Here is a 21976-nt window from a genome sequence, read left to right as displayed (position 1 = left end):
GCGTGTGACACAGCTGGGATCTGAGCATAAATCCCCGTGGTAGCACTCACCTCTGCTCAGCTGGACCACATGGATATTTCTGGGTATTTCCTGAAATTTGTGATCACCAGTATAGTTTATGTGGTGAAAAATTTAACATGCTTCAGTAGTTTCAGTAAGGCTTTATATATTATACCTGACATGTAATCTACCTGAACTTGCACAAGGATGTCCGGAAAAGCTTACCATATCACTAGACTTATGATGCCTGCTCCGAGGCTGAAGGTTGCATGGTTCTGTAGTTATGAATTCAGGGGGAAAAAAGGACATTTTCTACAATATTGTTCTAAAACTACATGTTTTCCTGAACTGAAATATATTTCAGAATATCTCTATGAGAAGTGAGGTTGTAGCATTTTAATGGTTGCCCCTGTAAGTGAAAGAGGGAAAATGGCATTTAAAGATTCACTGCCAGCTCTACGGAAAGACATCTCACCTGCCTCTACATTTATAACCTAATCTACTTATGGGAAAAAAAAACATTACTGGCTTACTAGAATTCTAAGTTTATGATGGGAAATGAGTTCTCACTTTGATTATCAGCATCATCCACATCAGTCTCAGTCTCATCATCTGAGGTAAAAGTCACGCTGCATTAAAACACGATTCTCTTCACTTGAATGATCTCTTTTCTGGTGGGGAAATAATTGCTGATTAATTTTTAGTAATGTTTTTTTTTAATCAGGTCATTTAAATGTTTTAAAACTTAGCTGTTATCTGTAAAGAGTGTGTAATTGCTCTTCTGTGTTTTGGTGATGACGTGAAGGTGCAGGTGCATCGCAGACATTTTGCGAGCTGGTATCAGATTGATTGCAAACTGAATTGATTAGTTTTATGTCCATTATGCCGTGCTATATAACTATCCGAAAACCTGATGAAATAATGAGAAAAATCACTTAGCTTGCAAGGTTGTAAACATCTTTAGGCAGACTGACTGCATTTACTGCTGTGTCTGTTCAACTGGCTCCTTCCTCCAGAGTATCATCTGCAGGCAGACATCAAGGCAAGGTTTAGAAAGTAACCCAAGTAAAAACTTTTCCACGTTGTTTTGGTAAAATATACATGTTTTCCTAGAGTAAGAGATATCAGAGTGTGTTATTGACAGAAAAGCTCAATTTTGGTCCTAACTCGATTTGAGTTTTCCCACTGCAGCATCCAGCTGGTTTTTGAAGACTACCACACATATGTGTTATGATTTATTTATGACTAAGGTTCCCGAGCAGGTTGTCACTTGAGAGATTTGAGAATATTTGTGTATATGTATGACAAATGTCGAAGAGGTGTGTGATTCTGTCCTCGTTCACTACTGCAAGCCGCTCGGCAGACAATCCTACAGAAATAACGTAGGTGTAAAGACTGTTCATTTTCAGATTGATATTTTGCATGCTGTTTAGTTCATCAGTATGATCGTATAGATATATGCACCACTGAAAGAATTCTCAGGTAAAGATCTTTGCGAGTGTTGTAAGGAGGACTGTAGCACTACAGCTAAATAACTGAGATAGAACTAACCCCTAATTTCAAGCAGTGAAGTCCACAGTATAAACAATTATATTGGCAACTTCACCTCAACTCATGAGACTGGTGCTTTCTTGATGGTTCGTGTACTTCTATACCGTCTTTACATTCATTAATTTTTCAAGGTAACATCACGTTTTGTTTGTTTGTTTGTTTGTTTTTTCTCCCTTCCCCCCAGGACCAGGTTTTTTTTTTGTTTGTTTGTTTTGGGTTTTTTTTTTTTTTTTTTTTTTTTTTAAACGCCTTGTTGCCAGTGCCAGCCATTGAACATAATGTTTTTATTTTGAAGGATGTGAGATCTGAATGTGAAGGCACAAGAAAGGATGCCCAAAGATGAGAGAGAATAAAGAATCATCAGGTGCAGAACAGAGAAGTGAGATTTTAAAGGGAAGTATTTGCAGTGGGATATCTACAGGAGCTGCAAAGTAAAGCTTCCCGATATCACAGTGAAGAGAGACACGAGAATGAAAAATGGGAAAACCCCGCTTTCAAATAAGTCGGGGCTGAATTATTGAAGAGAAAACAAACTGGGTGCTGTTGTTTATGTACTGCAGATCTCAGGAGAGTTTGGGACATTTAAAATGATATTGAAATGCTGGCAGAGCTGTAAAAAGGAAATGATCTTGAAGCCACTTCCTTGTCTTAAATCCACCAAGTCACCTGACTGTCACTGACTTCGATTTACAGTTGGTCATTTAGCAGGCGCTGTTATCCAGGGCAATTTGTATATCATGCTAACAGTGAGAGTAGTGAATCTGCAAGAGTACCTAGCATAAAAGAGTAGTTTGTAAGTTTCTAAGTGATAGAAAGTTGTTTTTTTTTTTTTGTTTGTTTTTTTTTGGTCACTGCCTAGACCAGCAAAAAGTAGTGAGAAATACCATTCTAACCATAATTGTGTAAATATTGCAAATAAATAAAAGAAGTAATATGAGAGACAATGAATGCATGTTAAAAATAAAAGTCACGTTAATAAGGTTTTATCCTAGGTACTGTCTGCAGATGAAGGTCTTTTGCCCTTTGCCGTGAGGAAACTCAAATTATGAAGGCTATACACTTTCACAAAAATTTCATACAAGTTTCATTCCTTATCCTTGTCTTGCATTCATGACTGACCCAAAATGCCTAAGTCTACAGACATGGAACCTTGGTTAAGTAAGGAATAAAGCTACATGCTGTTATAGCAAAATAATCAACAACGAGGTGGTTCTGGTCTAGCGCAAAACCGAGTAACTTTTACTGCCCCAAATTGATGTGTTTTTACCACAGCAATTGGCCAACAATTACAAATTTTAATTTATTAAAGAATGACGTCATACTTTAGTTTGTAATTGCATTTGTTGTAGTAGAACGTTTGCAGGGCTAGTTAGTCCTGTTATTGCCTGTGTTTATGGCCACCAAAAACTGTCGTTACATCACCAGGCGCCCTTTTTTCCACTCTCTTTCCCATGGCCATGCACTGTACTCACTGAAACACAGGTTTCCATCTGCACTAATGCTTTCCTGTATTTTACTGGAACAAAAGGCCAAGCCACTGAAAACACCTGTAATTAATGATGCTTGTCACAGTCTTTGTATTGTCTCCCATTGCCACAATTCCATGTTGGCCTTTTGACATTCAGCTAACACCAGTTTGAGTTTGCCCTTTCATGCTAATATATTACTGTTTCCTGCACTCCTTACTTTAAACATCAAATGGATGTCTACAAATGGCTCTCATATCGCCATAAAAGGCAGCCATTATAACAGCCAGTAATGTATTTTTGCCTTCTTTTCCATTCTCTGGACTAATTTTGCAGTAAAGTAAATGAAAAGATAATTATATAGGCATTCACTTGATTAATTACTGCTTTTCAGAGAGTCTGAAATGTTGAGATTCCCCAGCACCAACTGAAATAACAGTCATTTACAGCGAGCTTCTGTTTGAGTACACAGCTATTTTTCCTCCTGCCTTGCGGCATTGTCACTCAGCAGTCCCCGGGAGCTTTACATTTATTTGAAGCAATGCAGAATATCAATTCAGCTTCTTTTAGAAGTTAATTGGGGTCAAATATCCAAAGTGTAGTAACAGAGTGGTCAGCATTAAACCTGTTCACGCTAAGAGAGAAATCAATTCCGTTAGCAGCAAGACTTCGCTTTCTGCTTTTCTTCTTTAGCTCCTTAGAAAACTTCAGATTAAGGCTTTGCCTGAAGTGTGTGGACTAAACATAGATGGAGGTCCTGAAAGGCAAAGTGGCCTTTGAATGTTCTGGTTTTTTGTTAGAGAGTTAAATTTATAATGTAAATGTTGCTCTAGAGTGACTGATTATATGGAAGAGTGAATTTGAAGTATGCTGTATGTCCACTGGGCGAATGATTTAGCATGTAAATGTTGCTTTTGTTTGCCTTCCTCCAAGATGCTCATGGTTCCTGTTCTTAATAGTGATGGCGATTATGGTCATTATCCAGTGACCAACAACTTCCCCAGATGCCGGACAGATCTGAGAGCCTGGCTTGAGTGTGAAACAGCATGCTTTCCTTAGCTGGCTGTCTTCATTTATTCGAGTCACTTCTAGTTAGAGAAAAGGAAAAGCAGCAGTAATGCAGCATGGCTCCTCTCATCAGCAGCACTAGTGCCACTCCAGCTCGAATTAGTTGTCTGGGTTTTTCTTCATTAGTTTGAGCACTGAGCTGCCACATTTGTGCCCACCAGGCGCTTTCCACCCCTGCCCCCACTCTTATTCCAGAGCAGTGTTTGGTTTTTACATGTTCTGCTTTTTTAATATTTTAATATTTGCTTAACATGAATGGCAAATTTACTGTGTTCTCCTTACACCCTGTTAACACACATGTTGGCATTTGTAATGTGTGGCACTTGTCAGCATTTTACACATTTATTTATCATGTTCAGTATAATCTTTGATTAATGGAGTAAGCTTAATTTTATGTAAATAGGAGTGCACTTTTACAGCACCATCTCATGTTTCATTAAATCTATTCCAGTCTGCAGGGGTGGACACATCAGAAATTCATTAGCTTCATTATTCAGAGCTCCAACATGCTTTCCTAGTTCCATGTTTTGGTTGCCCGGAAATGTAAATGACCAAAAAGTGTTAGCTAATGGAATACATGGCAGACTAGTTTGCCAGTTAAATGCATTAATACAGACTTTTCCATTATTATTCTAATAAAGTATCTAATGGGGCGCATTGTGTTTGTACCCGTGACAAAAAGTCATGGGCCAACATTCTGGCCATGAGATATGGCTTCAAAGATATAATCGAGTCTGGCTAGCATTTTTATTTTCTCCTAATATGTTTAACCATGAGGTGACTGACTAATCAAAGCAAAATGAAGTCAAGCAAAGCCATCATATAACCTGTCTGCTTAATACTCATAGTGTATACACACACCTGCTTGTTCCTGATTGGTTAAAGATTGTGTGTCATCCGTGCTTGCTAATTAATCCACCATGTAAAAATCGATCTACCAACAGTAAATCATGCCTCAGCTGATGTGTGTAGTGCAGCAAGTGGAGGGATTTGGAATGAATAGCGTGTGCTATAGTTATAGCACTGAGGTGTGTCACCGCTGTGAAACGAATTACATTTATGTACATTATGTAATGAAAACTACATAACAAATGAAAACCCTTATTTTGTGAAAGTAAATCAGAAGTGTTTTTTCTTTTTTATGGTTGAAGAACCTACTTGTCTGCCGGGCCAGCTATGAATAAAAAACACATAATCAACTTGTCCCAGGGGCCCAGGGTAATGATTTGTCCACCCCTGGTCTGTGTGATACAGTCTTCTTTATGTACTGATGTCTCTCTCTCTCGCTCTAGGCTGATTACTTTTCCTGTATTGGCACCATCGTGTACATACGGAAGGAGAACTGTCTGTATCAGGCCTGTCCCAGCAAGGACTGCAACAAAAAGGTGGTGGACCAGCAGAATGGCATGTACCGCTGTGAGAAGTGTGACAAAGAGTTTCCTGACTTCAAATATCGTCTCATGCTCTCTGTAAGTCAAGCTGTCTTTCACTCTCACCTACCTATTACTGTTATCTACTCATAAGCACCTTTAAAGTTTGTATAAAAAAAAACAAGTTTTTTTCATATGGAAAAAGTGTGATGAGATTTTAAAATTTTTATGGACACCTACACATTGTGACCAGTGTGATGCTACATTATATTTTTCAGCACTAGTTCAAGTTCAGGTTTCTTCCCTTGACTTCCAGTGACTTTCTTCTTACATACATTCTTTAGTGCTCTGATTTCTCCACTTGCTCAGCTTTGTGTTCATTTTCCTATAAAATGTGCATTTTAAAGTCTTCCTCAGTGCAAGCTTATCCCCTGTAATAAAAATATGTCCTCATTATTTTGGACCAGTTATATTTTTGCTGTTTAGTCTTACATTGTGGTTCTACGTAATGCAGTACTTAAAAATGAATGTTTGCACCAAGCACGGTTCTCGCCTATCACGACTGATTGTTCAGCAAGCCCTACATTGAGTAGTTAATCAAACGGTTAAAATGTGGATTAATAGTTTGCTTTTTATCTTTCCAGGCAAATATTGCAGATTTTGGAGATAACCAGTGGGTGACGTGCTTTCAAGACAGTGCTGAGACCATCCTGGGCCAGAAAGCAGATTACATTGGCCAGCTCAAGGACTCAGTGAGTTTGTCCCTCTGTTTTTCTCTTTACTGCAACCATATCCTCATTCTCTGATGTGGCCAGCGCAATACAAAGCCTCCACAGGAGGCTCGGTTTTGACTCTCTGTGGTGCATCAGTGAGTGTTCAGCACTAAACTGGCTCTACGAGGTCTTAGTTCATTAGAATAGATTGACTGAAGTTGACTCCTACACAAGATTGAATCTTGACCGCTTCATTTTGTTTCTCAGTAAATTTTATTACTTCTCCTTTTATATCTTTGCGCAGAATGAGGCTGCCTTTGATGAGGTCTTCCAGCACGCCAATTTCAGCACCTTTGTCTTCCGCAACCGAGTGAAATTGGAGACCTACAATGTGAGTACATGTTTAATTGGGTATCATTTTTGAGCATATCACTTAACCAGGGAACCGAAGTTGTGAAGTTGCTCATTATTCCACCAAACCGCTGCGTTTTTTTCCTCTCTCTCTCTCTCTCTCTCTCTCTTGTTGTAGTTCTTGCTGTGCTAGGGTTTATAGAGGTTTGTCACTTTGTTCTTGTCCAAAATCTGAATGAAATTGCTAAAGTGAAAGAGGGTATTTTCCTTTTAACTGAAGCATCACTGTGTGTGGTGCACTTATGTATAAAAAAAAAAAAAAGACTGCCATAGCATTGTCACCATTCGTATATCTGCGCCTGGCTGTGCACTAATGGTGCAGTAGAAGTGTCATGTTGTCTATCAGCAAGGGGCTGTTTCTCCTTAGGCTGTGTGGGGAAATGTCGTAAAGTGGATTTGTTTGGATTGCTGTATCATGAAGGCTGCGGAGCCTTAAGTGGTGTTCAAGACCTGGTTTCATTTGTGTTGGACGTAAAACTTGAGGTTACACATACCTGGGGAAAGGGAAGCAAGTGGAGTCCTATCTCTGTTAATTTGTACGTGTTTATCTCATGCTTATGACCTTCAGTCCATCAGACATTCAGATTCTTGGTGCTAAACTGTCTGTCACTTTGACTAAACCTGTGAAAAACAGCAAAATACACATAGTGTAGGTTCAAAGTCAGATATTAAAAAATAAGCTACACACACACACACACACTGTACAGGTTACCAAAGATCTGTCTGAGTCTTCTGAATAAAGAACACCCACCACAATGCCATCTGAAGTAGCACAGTGCACATTCATATCAGCATAAATGCATTATTAATGCAGGACGTTATTTATGAATAAAATATAACAAAGCCAAATAAAAGAAACATAGTCTAAATGAGTTTGTCTTCATGATATGAGTTGTTTTAAAGTGGGAAAACATTCATCTCTTGATCGCTCTATGACTGACCATATTCAGTCATATCGAATCCATCGAGTTGTCATACAAGCTACCAATTCCGGAGAAAATGTTTTCTGACTGGGAAAGTTTGATAAATTTGCAATACAGTTGGACAACCAGATAAGGTAGGAGAACTCCTACCTAACAGAATACTCGGCGGTTAATAAACATGGCTCACCCCGGGACATCACGCTTCCACTGATTGTCACATTGGCCACCAATGATGTCATGAGGTCAGCACTTGAGTGTAATGTGAAGTGTCCCTGTACTTTGGAGGATCTCTGTCAGAGCAATTTCACTGTTCTTCTACACCATTTTCCATCCAATACATTTTTAGTCTAAGTGAAGTGACCAAGTGCATTAATAACATTTACTGCCAACTGTTTTTATTATTGAATCGATTTTGACAATTATTTGTTCCAGTCCTATTTTCAGCCTAACTCCATATACTGTATATGTATCATATGATCACGTACAAGAATTGACAAGTTTGATTATATGTGTTAAAATGATAGTATGCGCTCCCTTGTGCTGCAGTATTTCTAAGGGTGCTTTCACATATGCAGTGTTTTGCTGTATGCACGTGAATTTCCAGCCTTACATTGGAACGTTAGTTTTTTGTTTAGTTTGTTTGTGTTTTGCGTTTTGTTTTGTTTAATTGCATGCAGTTATAAAACAAACCAAATAGCAAACGAACCAAAACTATCAAACTTCGCTTTGGTTCGGACTCAGCAACCAGGCTAATGGGTGTGGAAGTGCCCTTAAATTATCTGACCGATCTCACAATAGCCTGGACCTCTAAAACACATGTTGGTCAATCCTGTATGACTAGAAGAGTTTCCATTTTCCTCAGATGATTAAATGGCACAATGTAGCTGAGAAATGTGATCTTAACAGATGAAAGATTTAACATTTCAAAATACTTTGCTACAAAAGATGCAAGTATGTGTATAACATCATCAATTGGTGCTATAGCACAGCTCACAGAAGGCGTCATGGTCTCGCTGGATGTCCCATGCACATATACATTTAACTTTCAAAATGTAGAATAAACCTTCAGTGAACTGTTATTACTCAGAAGAGCTCTTATCCTTCTTGCGTGGTCACTGCCGTGTGCTGTTTTGTTCACAGGCTTTCGGTTTTCTCTCTAGATCTTTTTATTAAATAAGTTCTTATCCCAGTGACTAGCTGAGCCACCATTTGCCAATCTCCTCGGGGAAAAAGCTAATTTATTTTCAGTGACAATTTCAATGACAGTCTACATACCTACTAATAGAAATCTCATGGCAAAGCAAACACAACAAAACATTGCTGTGGATGTTAGAGGCCATGGAGTTTGCTAAAGAACGTGAAGTGAGCCTGCTTCACTGCTCACTGTTGTGTTGTATTGTTTTTCTTTGACCTTCTTTGATTTCAGATAGTAAGTTTGTACTTGGGCAGAAAGAACTACCACCAAGTATCAAGTCTGTAAAATTATTTGGGGAATTTTCTGTTTGTGTGTGCACTGCACGTATGTTCAGGTTTTTATCAGACTGTAAGTCTAACTAGAACAAGTGTGTAGTTACTTGGCAACTGTAAAATGCCCTTGAAGCCCTCTCCTTGAAAAATAGTGCAAGCTATAGCTCAGATTCTGTGCTAAATAATGCTGGCGGTATACTTCAAAAGATGAAAGAGCTAAATGAACAAGACCATCCACTGAGCATGTACTTGTTGGTAGACTCAGAAAAGGACTGCCTTTTGAGAGGGCTGTGAGCAGAGCAAACTCCATAACAGAGAAGTGTTGCCAGGTCGACTGCTGCAGACTTCTGAACCCTTGCTGCAGTGATGCAGGAGCCACATTATAACTGCGCTTTTCTGCTTTCTTGCCTAAAACAGCAAATAAATTTTGCCTTGTGGAAGCAGCTGATTCAGTTAATTTAGGTGACCTGTGAATACATGCACCTTGGGATTTTGAGCTAATAGAAACAAGTGGGAAGGTCTGCTGTTTGTGGTTAATAAAAATATATATGTAAGACCACAACAAACTTTAGCCTCGCTGTTTGCTTGGTACTACAGTTAATGATACATTCTCTCCAAAATCACATTCCGTCACGACTGTCTGTAATGTCCTGATTTAGAATTTGAAAATAGTGTGGTAATAATCCGGTATTATAGTAATCTCCTATCTGTCAGAACAAACATTCTGTGGTGCAACATTTTGGAATCACGTGATCAGTTATTCTGTGTGTGTCAGAAATGTTTGGGACTCCATACTGGCACAACAGAAATCTTCGAATCAAGTTCAAATCCCAGCGATGCCACAGCTATATGTGGCTGGGAGTCTAGAGAGCATAATTGGCCATGCTCTCAGGGTGGAAGGGATGGCATACTCTCATCCTCTGTCAATCAGAGTGACAGTAGACACTAATCATGGGGGTCTGTCTATGCAGAAGAGGCCAGATAGCACATTTCTGAGTGTGTTACACTGCCCTGTGATGCAGCAGTCTGAAACTGGAGGTTGGCTTCACACGTCTTGGAGGAAGCAGGTGCTAACCTTCACCCTCCACAGCTGAGACTGGCAAATGGGGGAAATGTTGAGGCTACAAAAAGTCTGGATCTGGATAAGGGAAATTGAAATCAGTTAATTGTTTGCAAAAATTTCCTTTGTTTTATATTAAACATGTTTTTCTATTTTCGAGGTCTTTCGGTGGTAATAATAATAATAAAAAAAAGCACTGGGTAGATTGTGCTGTGTCACTATTTAATATTTTCTTTAACTATGTAAGCAATCGTATATTTCATGATGTTGCAAATTAAACTACTTAAGTAGTTTAATTTGTTTGATGTTTTCCTCTCATGTTTGTAATAAAGCTATAAAGACCTTTTTGGGTCAGTGTCTATATACTGCTTCTCAGAGCTGTAAAAGTCAATTAATCAACAGTAAATATTTTTCACTACAGTTGTAGATAGTTTAATATCATGTACAACGTCTGACTTTGAATCAGACTGCAAACTGGACATGCACTTATGTTTATTTTGTAACATCTTATACATTCCGCTGGTTGCTTATAAATCCAAACATTTCTGCAGATTGCAGTTAAACATCAGTTCAGTCAGCACTTTTTATCATTCATGCTGTTGGCATCGAATTGTTCTGAATAGTAGTGCAGTGTAAAGGGTTTGGAAGGGGTAATATTCTGAATTTTGGGATGGAGTTTTTGGGTTGCTTTTTAAAGCAGGCATTGCAACCCTGAACAAATTTTTTTAAAAAAACCACACACACAGCAGAAAGAGGTATATAATGCAAAAATGTCGAGAAGATGGAGCAGTTGGCATACTTGAGTTTTCCCTCGAATGTGTTTGAGCTGCTGCTTTCACAGTCCCAACCAAATGTACAAACAGCTGACTTGCAGTGCAGTGACGCAAACAGCCGTTTGATATGCAGACAAATTCACAGGCCGAAGACGCAGTAGTTAGCACCTCATACACACTGCAGCAACTAAAAACAGCTGCATCTTTCTGACTCTCTGTATATATCAACAGAAGTGTACCATCAGATTTTGTTAAGAAGTGTGTGTCAGACTGGCAGGTAGGCTCTCTCTAAAGTTTTATATTAATGCTCAGGGAAATTTGCACTCAGTAACACATTAGTATCCAGATTCCGTGACTGCATTATAATATAATGAAATCGGTTTACAAACCACGCTTGACAGTGACTTTGCCGCTCTGCTCATTAAAGGGTAACATAAAAGACCAAAAAAACCCATCGTATAAAAGAATTATGGTTTGTTCATTTAAATGTTGACTGCTTATTGTTTGCACTGGCCTGTTAAGGAGAACTGTTGTAATATAAGCATATTTTTATTTATAATAAACAAAAAATAAGTTATCATGATGACTTTTTTTAAAAAAATTTATTAAATATATTAATTAAATTTATTAATTAAACAATTACACACCGATCAGAAGCAGCTGCTTAGGTAGTTTTGTACTGGTTTAATTATTTACAGAATTTGTTTTACTGAATTTAACAGATTTTTTCCCATCTTTTCAGTGTTACTTTAACCCCTACAAAAACAAATTATTAAACTTAGTTTTTCACAATTTTTTTTTTTAAATGCAATTTTCAATTACTTGCAGTTTATTGTGATGCATATCCTGTATCATAGAAATGTCTTCAAGTATCGTGATATGATACATATTTGTCACATCATTATGATTATCAACGTTTAAGAATGATGAGCATCTACTGATGTGGTGTCTTGTCTTTGTTTAGGACGAATCTCGCATTAAGGTGACGGTGGTGGAGGCCAAGCCTGTGGATCACAAGGAATACAGCAAGAGGCTGATCATGAACATCAGGAAGCATGCAGCGCATTAGGAACACTGTTGTTTTTCTATAAGCACTTCAGTCTTTGACTTGCATACATGTGTCTCTTTGTGCCGTCTTTCCTTTATTTGGTTATTTTTGTTTTATGTTATTAAAGTCTGGTCATTCATATTTCCTCTGCTACAGAACAGCTTTTTTTAATATAAAACAAATGCTTATTTTGGACTGAGGAACGTGACAGGTCAAGCGTGGTTTGGCTAGTGCAGTATTCCCTACATGTTATCAATCGCTGTGGGTGGTTTATTAGAAACTGCTGACCTTTAAGTGAATGAATAGTTAAGAGAGGTAAAGGGAATTGTGTAAGACGATCGGGTGGCAGCAAACTGGTCAGTATGTATGCACGCAAAGTTGTGTCTGTTTTTAAGCGGGCAGAAGCAAATCCACTGCCTTTTCTAACATTTTGGTTCAGCAGCCTGGTCAGTAGGCTTCCTGTGTCTGAGCTTACCTTAATTAAACCTGCACAGCTTAAGGTCAGATTGACTTCCCAGAGATAGAAGCACTCTGTACATGTAGATATTTTTCTGTTTTCTGGAGATCTAAAGTTTAACCAACAAAGAAATAAAGATTTTGAGGATCCTGGTATTGAGTGTTTTTTTTTTCTAATTGTTTTTAACACAATTACTGCATGCACACACTTTGTATTGGCCACTTTTAACAGATTTTCTGTATTTTAAGGTAGTGGTAATGAATTGTTTCACAAGAATACACAAATTCTTCTCTATTGTGGCTGTCTGTGCTCTGTTATAGGGCTGAGTCTCACTCTAAGAGCTGTACAACAGCTACACAGTGGCCTCTCTAGGTCAATGATAACTCTTTGTAATATGTCCATGTCCCTCTCAGTGTATTGTGTCTAAAACAGTACTCTTGTATATGAAGGACAGTCTCTTCTTTTTGCCCGCATTTCATGCATCTTTTAAAGATCTTGGATGTTTTTTAGTGATGCCCTGAATCTCTACAGGGACAGTTGAGGGCTCTTGTTGCCTGCCTGTCATTTTCCTGTAGCCATTGAAATTGCCTCGAATATCCACTTGTGTGTTTGAGGAACCCAGCAGAGAATCTGAACCACTAATTCCATGTTTGATTACGGGCAACTGTTGTTTTTGTTTTGCTTTTTCTTATTTGTTCTGGGAAATACTGATGTTTGAATCACAGAGACATAATGAGTGATATATTTATTTAAGCCTGAAGGCAAATTGAGTCACAGGATGGTCCATGTGGTACCCCTGTAGTTTTCAACTTCTGAGTAACTCTAGGATCATGAAAGTCTGGCTTCAGGTAATTCTTTTGTTGATACTGTGAGGATTATTTGCTCATTGATATGAGCTTTTTTGCCTGCATTTTCTCCCCTATTTGATCACCTGCCAAATTCCAACTAGGGAGGGTGAAGGCTATAAGGTGCTTCCTCTGAAGCCATCCAATCACATCGTTTTGAGCTGCTGCTCATGCTGCATCACTGGGCAGCATAACACACTCCGAGAGAAGTGTTGTCTGTCCTCTTTCGCATACATGAGCTCACAGACACCCGTCACTGGCTAGTGGCGTTGTGATTTACAGGGAAGAGAGAGAATGCCATCCCTCCTGCTCAGAGACCTCAGACAAATTTGGTCCCTTTGCTCCCAGCCTTGGACGGCTGTAGCATCGTTCATACTCGAGGTATGAGCATATTTGGTCAAATCTAACAAATATTGGCGTTAAGTGGGTGCCATCTTGTGTGTCTTACATGTGGATTGAACATCAAAACCATTCGAATCCCTACATCTTCAAGAGAATAAGTTTTACTTACAAAGTGTAAGTCACACATGGCTTTTGCTCTGTTCATAAGATAGTTATGCATCAGAAATGAGATGCATGTAATTTATGGAAACATGGAAATAGGATTTGTTCATGCTCTTCTGTTTCTATTTAGAAGTTGACTGTGACATGTTTACCTTGAACCACTTCTGGGCTTTTTTATCTTTGTCTCGTTTTCTGATGGACACTTCCTGATAAAGGGTTGTCAAATTGAGTTAACAATACCTAAACCCTGCGAAAAGTGTAACAAATCCCTGACGCGATAAGAACTCGAATAAAAGGCAGAGGGGATTGCAGAGAAGCAGAAGCTTAATCTCAGATGCTTGCCTCACACTGAGATGTTCTTTCTCCCTCTGTTACTCACTCAACAGAGAGCTTCTTGGCATGTTTCAAATCTTCCAATCCTTAAGTAATGATGCTTGTTTGCCTGGATACTTCCCTGCAGCTTGGTCTGCACTGAAGCCTTCTAACCTGATTAAGACCTCAAACAGTGCTTTCAGAAGTGGATCAAATAATTTTGTCATGTCACCGCGACACAGATATCCTGTAGATATACGAGTATGGCTGAAATTGCAGACTGCAGTATAGTAGAACAATTTGTTCAGCTCCTTTTTTGGTCTTGATGTGGTGATTGTAGTAAATGTGATTTGCTCTCAGATTGGTTCTTTGCTTAGGGATGTTGTGTTTTAGTGCATTAGGATTTTAGAGCCCTGTTTAATAATTAAAATCCACTGCATATTCAGTTATGTCAATGATTCTTGCAGTAGAATCCGAGCTTGCGGCACAACCACAATTCATGAACATGTCACTCTACTAAATGGCTCCTAGTAGGTCTATCATCATGCAAAACAGAATTTTCGGGTGAGTTTTGTGGCGGTTTCTTTTGAAGGATTCTTGGGTGCAGTCCTAGCATTGTCAGTGCTATGGTGACAATGGAGACAGATGGGCCAGAAGATCTCAGCAGTGTCACTCTAATTGTAATAGATGGAAGGAAAGATGGTGTGTATGTCTCCCTTAAAACCCCCAGTCCGGAATGAACATGGACACCTGAGGAGAAGGGAAAGATTGTCAGCGTCTCCTGAAAGCTCACGCTCACTAGATCACTGCAGGGCATCAGTAAGCTCAAGTCAGAGGAGCACCCCACCTGTGTGGGGACGGGAAACTCCATCAGTATCTGCTTCTGCCTTTGTATTGACCCCATTCACCTTCTGTTGAGTCGAGAACGTCAGTGCCTCTGCACCTGTGGCATGGCCCCTGAAATTGGACAAAAAAAGGCTCTTTCTGAGAAAAGCAGGTTTAAACTGAAGGTATTCATAGTTGCTATGCTACAAAGAAGTATATTTTCTAAAAAAAAATCCCTGAAATTGCTACAAATGACTTTGAGACTTCACTTTGCCCCAGGAATGGAGTTAGGTTGTAGGGTGGCATGGTGGTTCAATCCTGTGCTCTTGTTAAGCCAGGTTTACAACATGCAATTTTGCCGTCACAGAAAATAAATGCACATTATAAAAAAATTCTTTGGTCATGAGTTAAGATCAGATGTGGATCTAATGCCATTTTGACCAACGACAGCCATTAGTGTCACAAAATTTTGATTAAAATTTCTGACTGACTGCTGCTGTGAAGCTCTTCTAAAAATCACCAATAGAAGGACAGCATTGGACAAAACTCACAGAGCAGCTACAAATACAGTAGTGATAATGGCAAAATGTAAAAGAAACATGCTAATGGACCGAAAAATATCTTTATTACCTCAAGCTCACTTTGAATAATGTTCTATTTACGCAACCCTTTTTTTTTTTTCTTTTTTTTTTTCTTTCTTTCATGTGCCCAGATCCTACTGATTGATGACGTAAGCAGAACAGAGTAATTTTTTTTTTAGAGGAAAATTACTGTTAAAGGATCTTCATTGTATAATCTGACATAGAGAACACATTACCTTACCAGTTTTTTTTTTTTTTTTTTGAGATCATCAGTCGCATACAGTGTGACAAGTAATCATTTTAAATGACCTCTGCAATCTCACAATCTAAAGCTGTCTGTGCAGAGATTTACATGTTCCCTCCATGCTTGCTGCAAGGCAGGAATACACAATGGACTGGAAACCATTCACACAATTAAGAGTAACCAATCCACCTACCAGTCCACTGTGTATTCCTGCCTTGCACCAAGGGTTCCCAGGTTAGGTTCCGATTCTACCACAACCCTAACAAGGCTAAAGCACTTACCAAAGATGAATGAATGGTGGATTTGGTTTCTATTGTGAAGTAATATATTTCGAAGAGATCTTTCACAAGCATATCTGCATTGTGCCTTGTTATTTTTGAGTTCCATTTATATCTATGAAGCAGATGTATTTGTTGTTCGCAGTGCCAGATATTTTCTTTTGTAACAGTTGTGTCATTGAGATCCATTTTTTTCCCCTGTGAAATTAAAGAAATAAGGTATTTTGTCAGCATTTAGTGACAAGACACTCTGGTTGAACATAATGCACACTTAATGTATAATACATTATTGTAAGTGATTAATACCTAATTGTATAAATAGACTTACAATAAAGGTTTGTCCCTAGAGGAAGTCTTAAAGGTGCTACATGTGGACTACAACAGGGATTTTCTCTTTCTAGAGCCAGCCGAAGAACACAAGAGAAAGCTTTTTTCCCTAATAGTGCATGATGATTGGGAGATGTCCATAAATGCCTTATTCAGTGTTAATCAGTGTGTCTGAGCTTCTCCAAAGCTGTTCAAAGTGCTGTTGAATTCTTGAATCTGATTGGTCAGATGATGTTGCTTAATTTTTTAATACAGCACTGCTTGAAGAGTAGGTCAACTGCAGGGTGAATCAGAGGTATACTGTACTCACTTAATGCACTCACTCTAATATGTTATGGTTTGTATAGTAATTTAAACAGGGGCTTTGTATGGTAGACACTCCTCATACATGTATTTAAAATGTTTGTAGTTGTTGATATGGTGCAGTTTTCTGTGAGGAGATGTTTAGTTAATGTTTTTTGAAAGAGTCTCCAGTGTCGGTGCTTTGTAAACTTTTCCAACACAGGAAATTCTTCAGGACAGAAGGCTTTGCAGTTTCTTGGAAACATAACAGGCTGCATTTTTGTCTTATTAACGTCAAGAGAGAAAAAAGAGTCTTGTGAGGAATTGACAGTTTAGAGCTGTTATGATGCAAATGATAACAGGAACTAATTTGCCTCACGGTTGTTCCACAATGGTAAATGTAACTATAAACAAATAAAAAGTACATGTTGTTCTTTAATAACAAAAAAACTGTTAGTGTTGGGAAATTGCTGTGGTGTAAGAGGAATAAAGCACAAGCTGTTATTGGAAAATAATCAACTTCAGGTTGGTAGCAGGAACTCCGCTTTACACTGGGCTGCATCACACCAATCTCTCATTGATTAATTTCCTATAACAGCATGCAGCTTTGGGGTTTATTCCTTACTGTGCACTTGCTTGTTTGAGAGATGAACAAATGAGAGTTTGGGATTGTGTAGATACACATGGTACCTCATAAAACAAAGAAAGGGCATCAAGGCTCTGTCAATATAACATCTCATATCATCTGATAAAGTTGCACATTAGCAACTTTGAGAAGCTTTTTGGATGGCTGCTGAGAAAATATGGTGTTTGCATTTGCAAGAGCAGTTCATTTAATTTGAAAGTTTTCTCTTAAATGACAAATTAATAGTGATATTCAGACTTTATTAAAGTATCAGCTTTAATAAACTGTGACAGTAGCACTAACGAAGTCACTGAGAGAGAAACAGAAGACACACACACACACACACACACACACAAACACACCACTCATCTTATCCTTACAGCTCTGTCTAGTCGTTTTGCTGACAACATGGTGAAGATCAAATTAACACTAAAAGAGCACTGAATGTTTTGTGTGTCTTTGACCTCACACTTTCATTATCCATAATTAACAGCCATGGTGGCCTAATTGTGTAGGAGGGGAGTATTTATTGCATCTCTTTCTGTCTCTGCTTATGTTCTGCATCATCCTGCACAGCCTTTCCTTTCCTTCTCTTCTACAGAATCTTCTCTTCCATGGAGATCTCTTCACAGGCTGTTTGGATGTGTAACAGTGCACTGCTTTCACGCTGAAGCAGCTGCCTGTCTCTCTGTCTCCATCTGCACCATTCTACAGTTAGATTGTGCAGTGGAGTGGCCCGGGCCCAGACTTGGCCCTCAGGGATTGAGCTGCCAAAGAGTAGAACAACTACTGAGAAGTTGTTCAGATCAGCACAGCCTCCATTCTGCAGCTACACCCCGCTCACACTGCATTTTTTTCTTTGAGTGTTTGAATGTCCTTTTTTCCTGAACTTTTTTTTTCCAATATTTTTCTTGTCAAAAGCCTTGGACTGGCCCTGAAACTGAAAAGGATTGGAAAAGCTGTGTTCGGTGTATGCTTTAGAGGAAAAGAGCCATGGAATGTGAACATGGTCAGAATGCTTGCTGGGAACTTTGGTTTAAGATTCTATCTTGTTTTTGGGTTTGTAGAAGTCTGACATGTTGATGTCTGTGTTGCAGGGGCTCTGTTGATCCATGTGGATTGTTTTTAACATTCTTTCAGTAGGGTCTACTATTAAGAAGTGTTTTTATTTCATTAGTTATTAAAAACATAATTCATTCATCTTCAGTAGCTGCTTTATCCTGATCAGGAGCAGGGCACCATGCATGCACATTCAAGATTTAGAGTAGCCAATCCACCTACCAGCATGTTTTTGAGAGCCTGGAGGAAACCAGGAGACCTGGATGAAACCCACATGGACACAGGGAATATATACTGAGCACTTTATTCTACCTTTGCTCTCAAAACAGCCTCAGTTCTTCATCACATGGATTGATGTTGGAAACATTCCTTTGAGATTCTGGTCCATGTTGACGTGGTTGCATCACAGAATTCCTGCAGATTTTTCAGGTGCGCATTCATGCTGTGAATCTCAAGTTCTACCACATCCCAAAGGGGTTCTATTCGATTCAGATCCGGTGACTGGGAAGGCCACTGAAGAAGAATGAACTCATTGTCATGAACTCATTGTTCATGTTTGTGACATAGTGCATTATCATGCTGGAAGTAGCCATTAGAAGATGGGTAAATTGTGGCAGTGAAGGGATCCACATGGTCAGCTACAATACTCAGATAGGCTGTGGCATTCAAGTGATGATTGATTGGTATTAATTTCTTGGCCCAAATTGAACCAAGAAAACATTCCCCACACCATTACACCACCTCCACCAGCCTGGATTGTTGACACAAAGCAGGTTGGGTCCATGGAGTCATGCTGTTGGCATCAAATTCTGACCCTACCATCTGTGTGCCTCAGCAGGATTTGAGATTCCTCAGACCGGGCTACATTTTTCCAGTCTTCGACTGTCTAGGTTTGGTGAGCCTGTGTCCACTGCAGCCTCAGTTTTCTGTTCTTGGCTGACAGAAGTGGAACCCAACGTGCTCTTCTACTGTTGTAGCCCATCCATCTCAAGGTTTGACGTGCTGTGCGTTCTGAAATGCTTTTCTGCTCACCACAATTGTACAGAGTGGTTATTTGAGTTACTGTAGCCTTTGTGTCAGCTCAAACCAGTCTGGCCATTCCCCATTGAACTCTCTCATCAACAAGGTGTTTCTGCCCACAGAACTGCTGCTCACAGGTTGTTTTTTCTTTATTACACCATTCTGAGTGAACTTTAGGATTGTTGTGTGTAAAAATCCCAGGAGATCAGAAATACTCAAACCAGCCCGTCTGGCACCAACAAACATGCCACAGTCAAAATCACTGAGATCACATTTTTCTCCCCATTCTAATGGTTGATGTGAACATATCATGATCTGCATGATATTATGCATTGTACTGCTGCAACACAATTGCGACTGATTGGATAATTTCATGAATGAGTAGGTGTACAGGTGTACAGGTGTTCCTAATAAAGTGCTCGGTGAGGGTATGTGGAACTCCACACAAACAGTAGTGCAGGCTCAGGATTGAACCAGGGAACCTGATGGTGTGAGGTGACTATGCCATCATGTAACCCTAATAAAAATTCTACAATTAAATCTGAAACAATGTACTTTTGGGCATCATTGTGGCACACAGTTGCAGGATTCAGCGTTCGGTCATGACCGTCTGTGAGGAGTCTGTAGGAAGTTCTCCGCTTGTTTGTTCAGGTTTTCTCCAGGAACTCTAGTTTCCTCCTACCTTCCAAAAACATGCTTGACGGTGGATTGGCTACTCTAAATTACCACTAGGTGTGAATAAGTGTGTGTATGTGATTGGTATCTCATTCAGGGGTAAAAACTCCTGGGACAGGCTCAAGATCCACCATGATCTACCACAACCTTGGCCAGGAAAAATTAGTTACTGTAGATCAATGAATATATAATGGATTCTTCAAAATTGAGGACTGAAAAAATTCTCGGTAGTGGACTTGGCAGTGAAAGTTTAATCAGCCCTGAGAGGTCTGGTCTGATCATCACTTTCACATAATATTAAACCAAAGTGAGGCAACTTTCCTAGATACAGTTGTCCTACACGAGTTGTCATAGCTGATATATTGTTTGCTCAGAGTAATTGTTTCCACTGTCACCCACAGAGTGTCTTGGCCACCCTCGCTCTGTCTAAGAGTAACTGCTCGATTAGTTTGCTGAGGTTCTCCTTCAATGAAGGGAAAAATCTGGCTTGACTAGATAGCCTGTCTGATCAAATCCAATATCTGGTGTACCCCAGACTAACTATAGCGAATTTGAGATTTTCATTTAGACCTGTGATTCACGCCCTAGTGAGTCTCTGAAACCACCCCTGAGTGTTCAGAATTGTGGGCTGAAAGAAGTCATACAGTCCACAAATGAAACGTAAGAATTCAGTGAAGGAATCCCCAGAGGTCCTTTCATTCTGCACTGGCTCTAACATTGCTTTTATCTCAGCAAAGTTCTTGGATCTCTCTTCATGCTTTCAGGGCATTTGTGGCCCATTAAGTATTTCAAATGATGGTCTTTTTTTTACTGCAGAAAGTCAGAAGCCAACCTAATATTTCCAGATATCTTTTTAATTAGCAGTGTAAATGTATTCATACAAATTGTGATAATTTTGGCACATATATGGCTTGTGGAATATTATTTACAGACCAACATGGATAATATTTGCAAATGAGTCAACAGACTGCAGTGTTGTGAAGAATGCAGTTTTTATGAGAAGTACTGTGGAAGAAGAATGGCCACTCAGACGAGATGTAATTACCAGAAAATAACCAGTGCCGTAAGAGCTTTGGATATTGTCTCTCTTCTACTGAAGGGGTCTGCAAAGAAGCAGATAAGACAATGAGTAGGCCGGAAAGCCATAGGCTGTGTGCTTAGACATGTTTGTTAGTTCATTTTAATGTCTTAAAGTGGCTGATTGGTAACCTGCAGCTTTCATTGCTCAAGCTCTTATGTCAGAGATTTAAGCTCATCAGTTCAGTCTATCCAGCTGGTGCACCATCCCTGCCATCATCCTGTCAGAAATGTGACAAGACTTCATGAACGTTACACAGGAGTTGTGTCACTTTTAATACTGTGAGTGTGTTCTTGAAGTGGAGGCGTGAATAAGGACTCACTGTAGTGACTATTGCTTTGGGTAATATGACAGCAAGCACATCTCAGGGCTTCAAAGTGCTCAAGAAGGGCAAGTGAGTTGTCCCCCTTTCAAGACTCTCTCAGTACTGGTTTCCTTTCCAGTTCCTCAGATGTCCATGCAGCTGTGTGCTGGAGGTCTTACAAGATACGCCATGAATCCCCAGGCACCAGCATGAAGCTGCATTCTGAGTAATATAAATACTGCATGAGAATTTCTTGAGGCTGAGGACATACTTAAAAGTACTTATCAAAACATGTAAATAAGGGTTATACTGTGATTAGGTCTACATTTATCTCATCTAGCTACTCTCATTTTTATCTAAAATGATTTGATACAGCCGAGTGGTTAAGGGCCTTGCTAATGGGTCTAGCAGTGGCAACTTGGTGGTGCTGGGATTTGATCACATTACCTTTAAATCATTAGGCCAATGCCTTAGCCACTGTGCCACCTCTGTCCTCTGACCCTACCCCACCATATCATGGTGGTGTGATGGGCAGCATTGCTGCCTCACAGCACTAGAGCTCAGGTCCTTTGATCTTGAGCACGGGTTACTGTGCAGAGTTTCTGTGCACATACTGTACTCCTCATGTCCATGTGGGTTTCCTTCGGTTTTTCCCAGTTCCCTCCACCTTCCAAGAACATGGTGGTAGGTGGATTGGCTAATCTAATTGC

The 21976-nt window shown here is 39.4% G+C and overlaps 1 protein-coding gene across 1 annotated transcript in view; it reads left to right on the top strand.

The window, feature by feature from the left end:
- The window catches only part of rpa1 (replication protein A1), a 32608-nt gene extending 20146 nt beyond the window's left edge, over positions 1-12462 (top strand). Inside the window, exons 14-17 of the mRNA XM_026924616.3 lie at positions 5378-5554; positions 6100-6207; positions 6473-6559; positions 11767-12462. Coding sequence (XP_026780417.1) covers positions 5378-5554; positions 6100-6207; positions 6473-6559; positions 11767-11871 — 477 coding nt within the window. The 3' untranslated portion in view covers positions 11872-12462. The remainder of the gene's footprint in view (positions 1-5377; positions 5555-6099; positions 6208-6472; positions 6560-11766) is intronic.
- Positions 12463-21976: the final 9514 nt, after the last annotated feature.

This window comes from Pangasianodon hypophthalmus, chromosome 14, assembly GCF_027358585.1.
Source record: "Pangasianodon hypophthalmus isolate fPanHyp1 chromosome 14, fPanHyp1.pri, whole genome shotgun sequence".
NCBI lineage: Eukaryota > Metazoa > Chordata > Actinopteri > Siluriformes > Pangasiidae > Pangasianodon > Pangasianodon hypophthalmus.
Note: the sequence above shows the minus strand (reverse complement) of the source record. Positions and strands in the feature narration are given on the sequence as shown.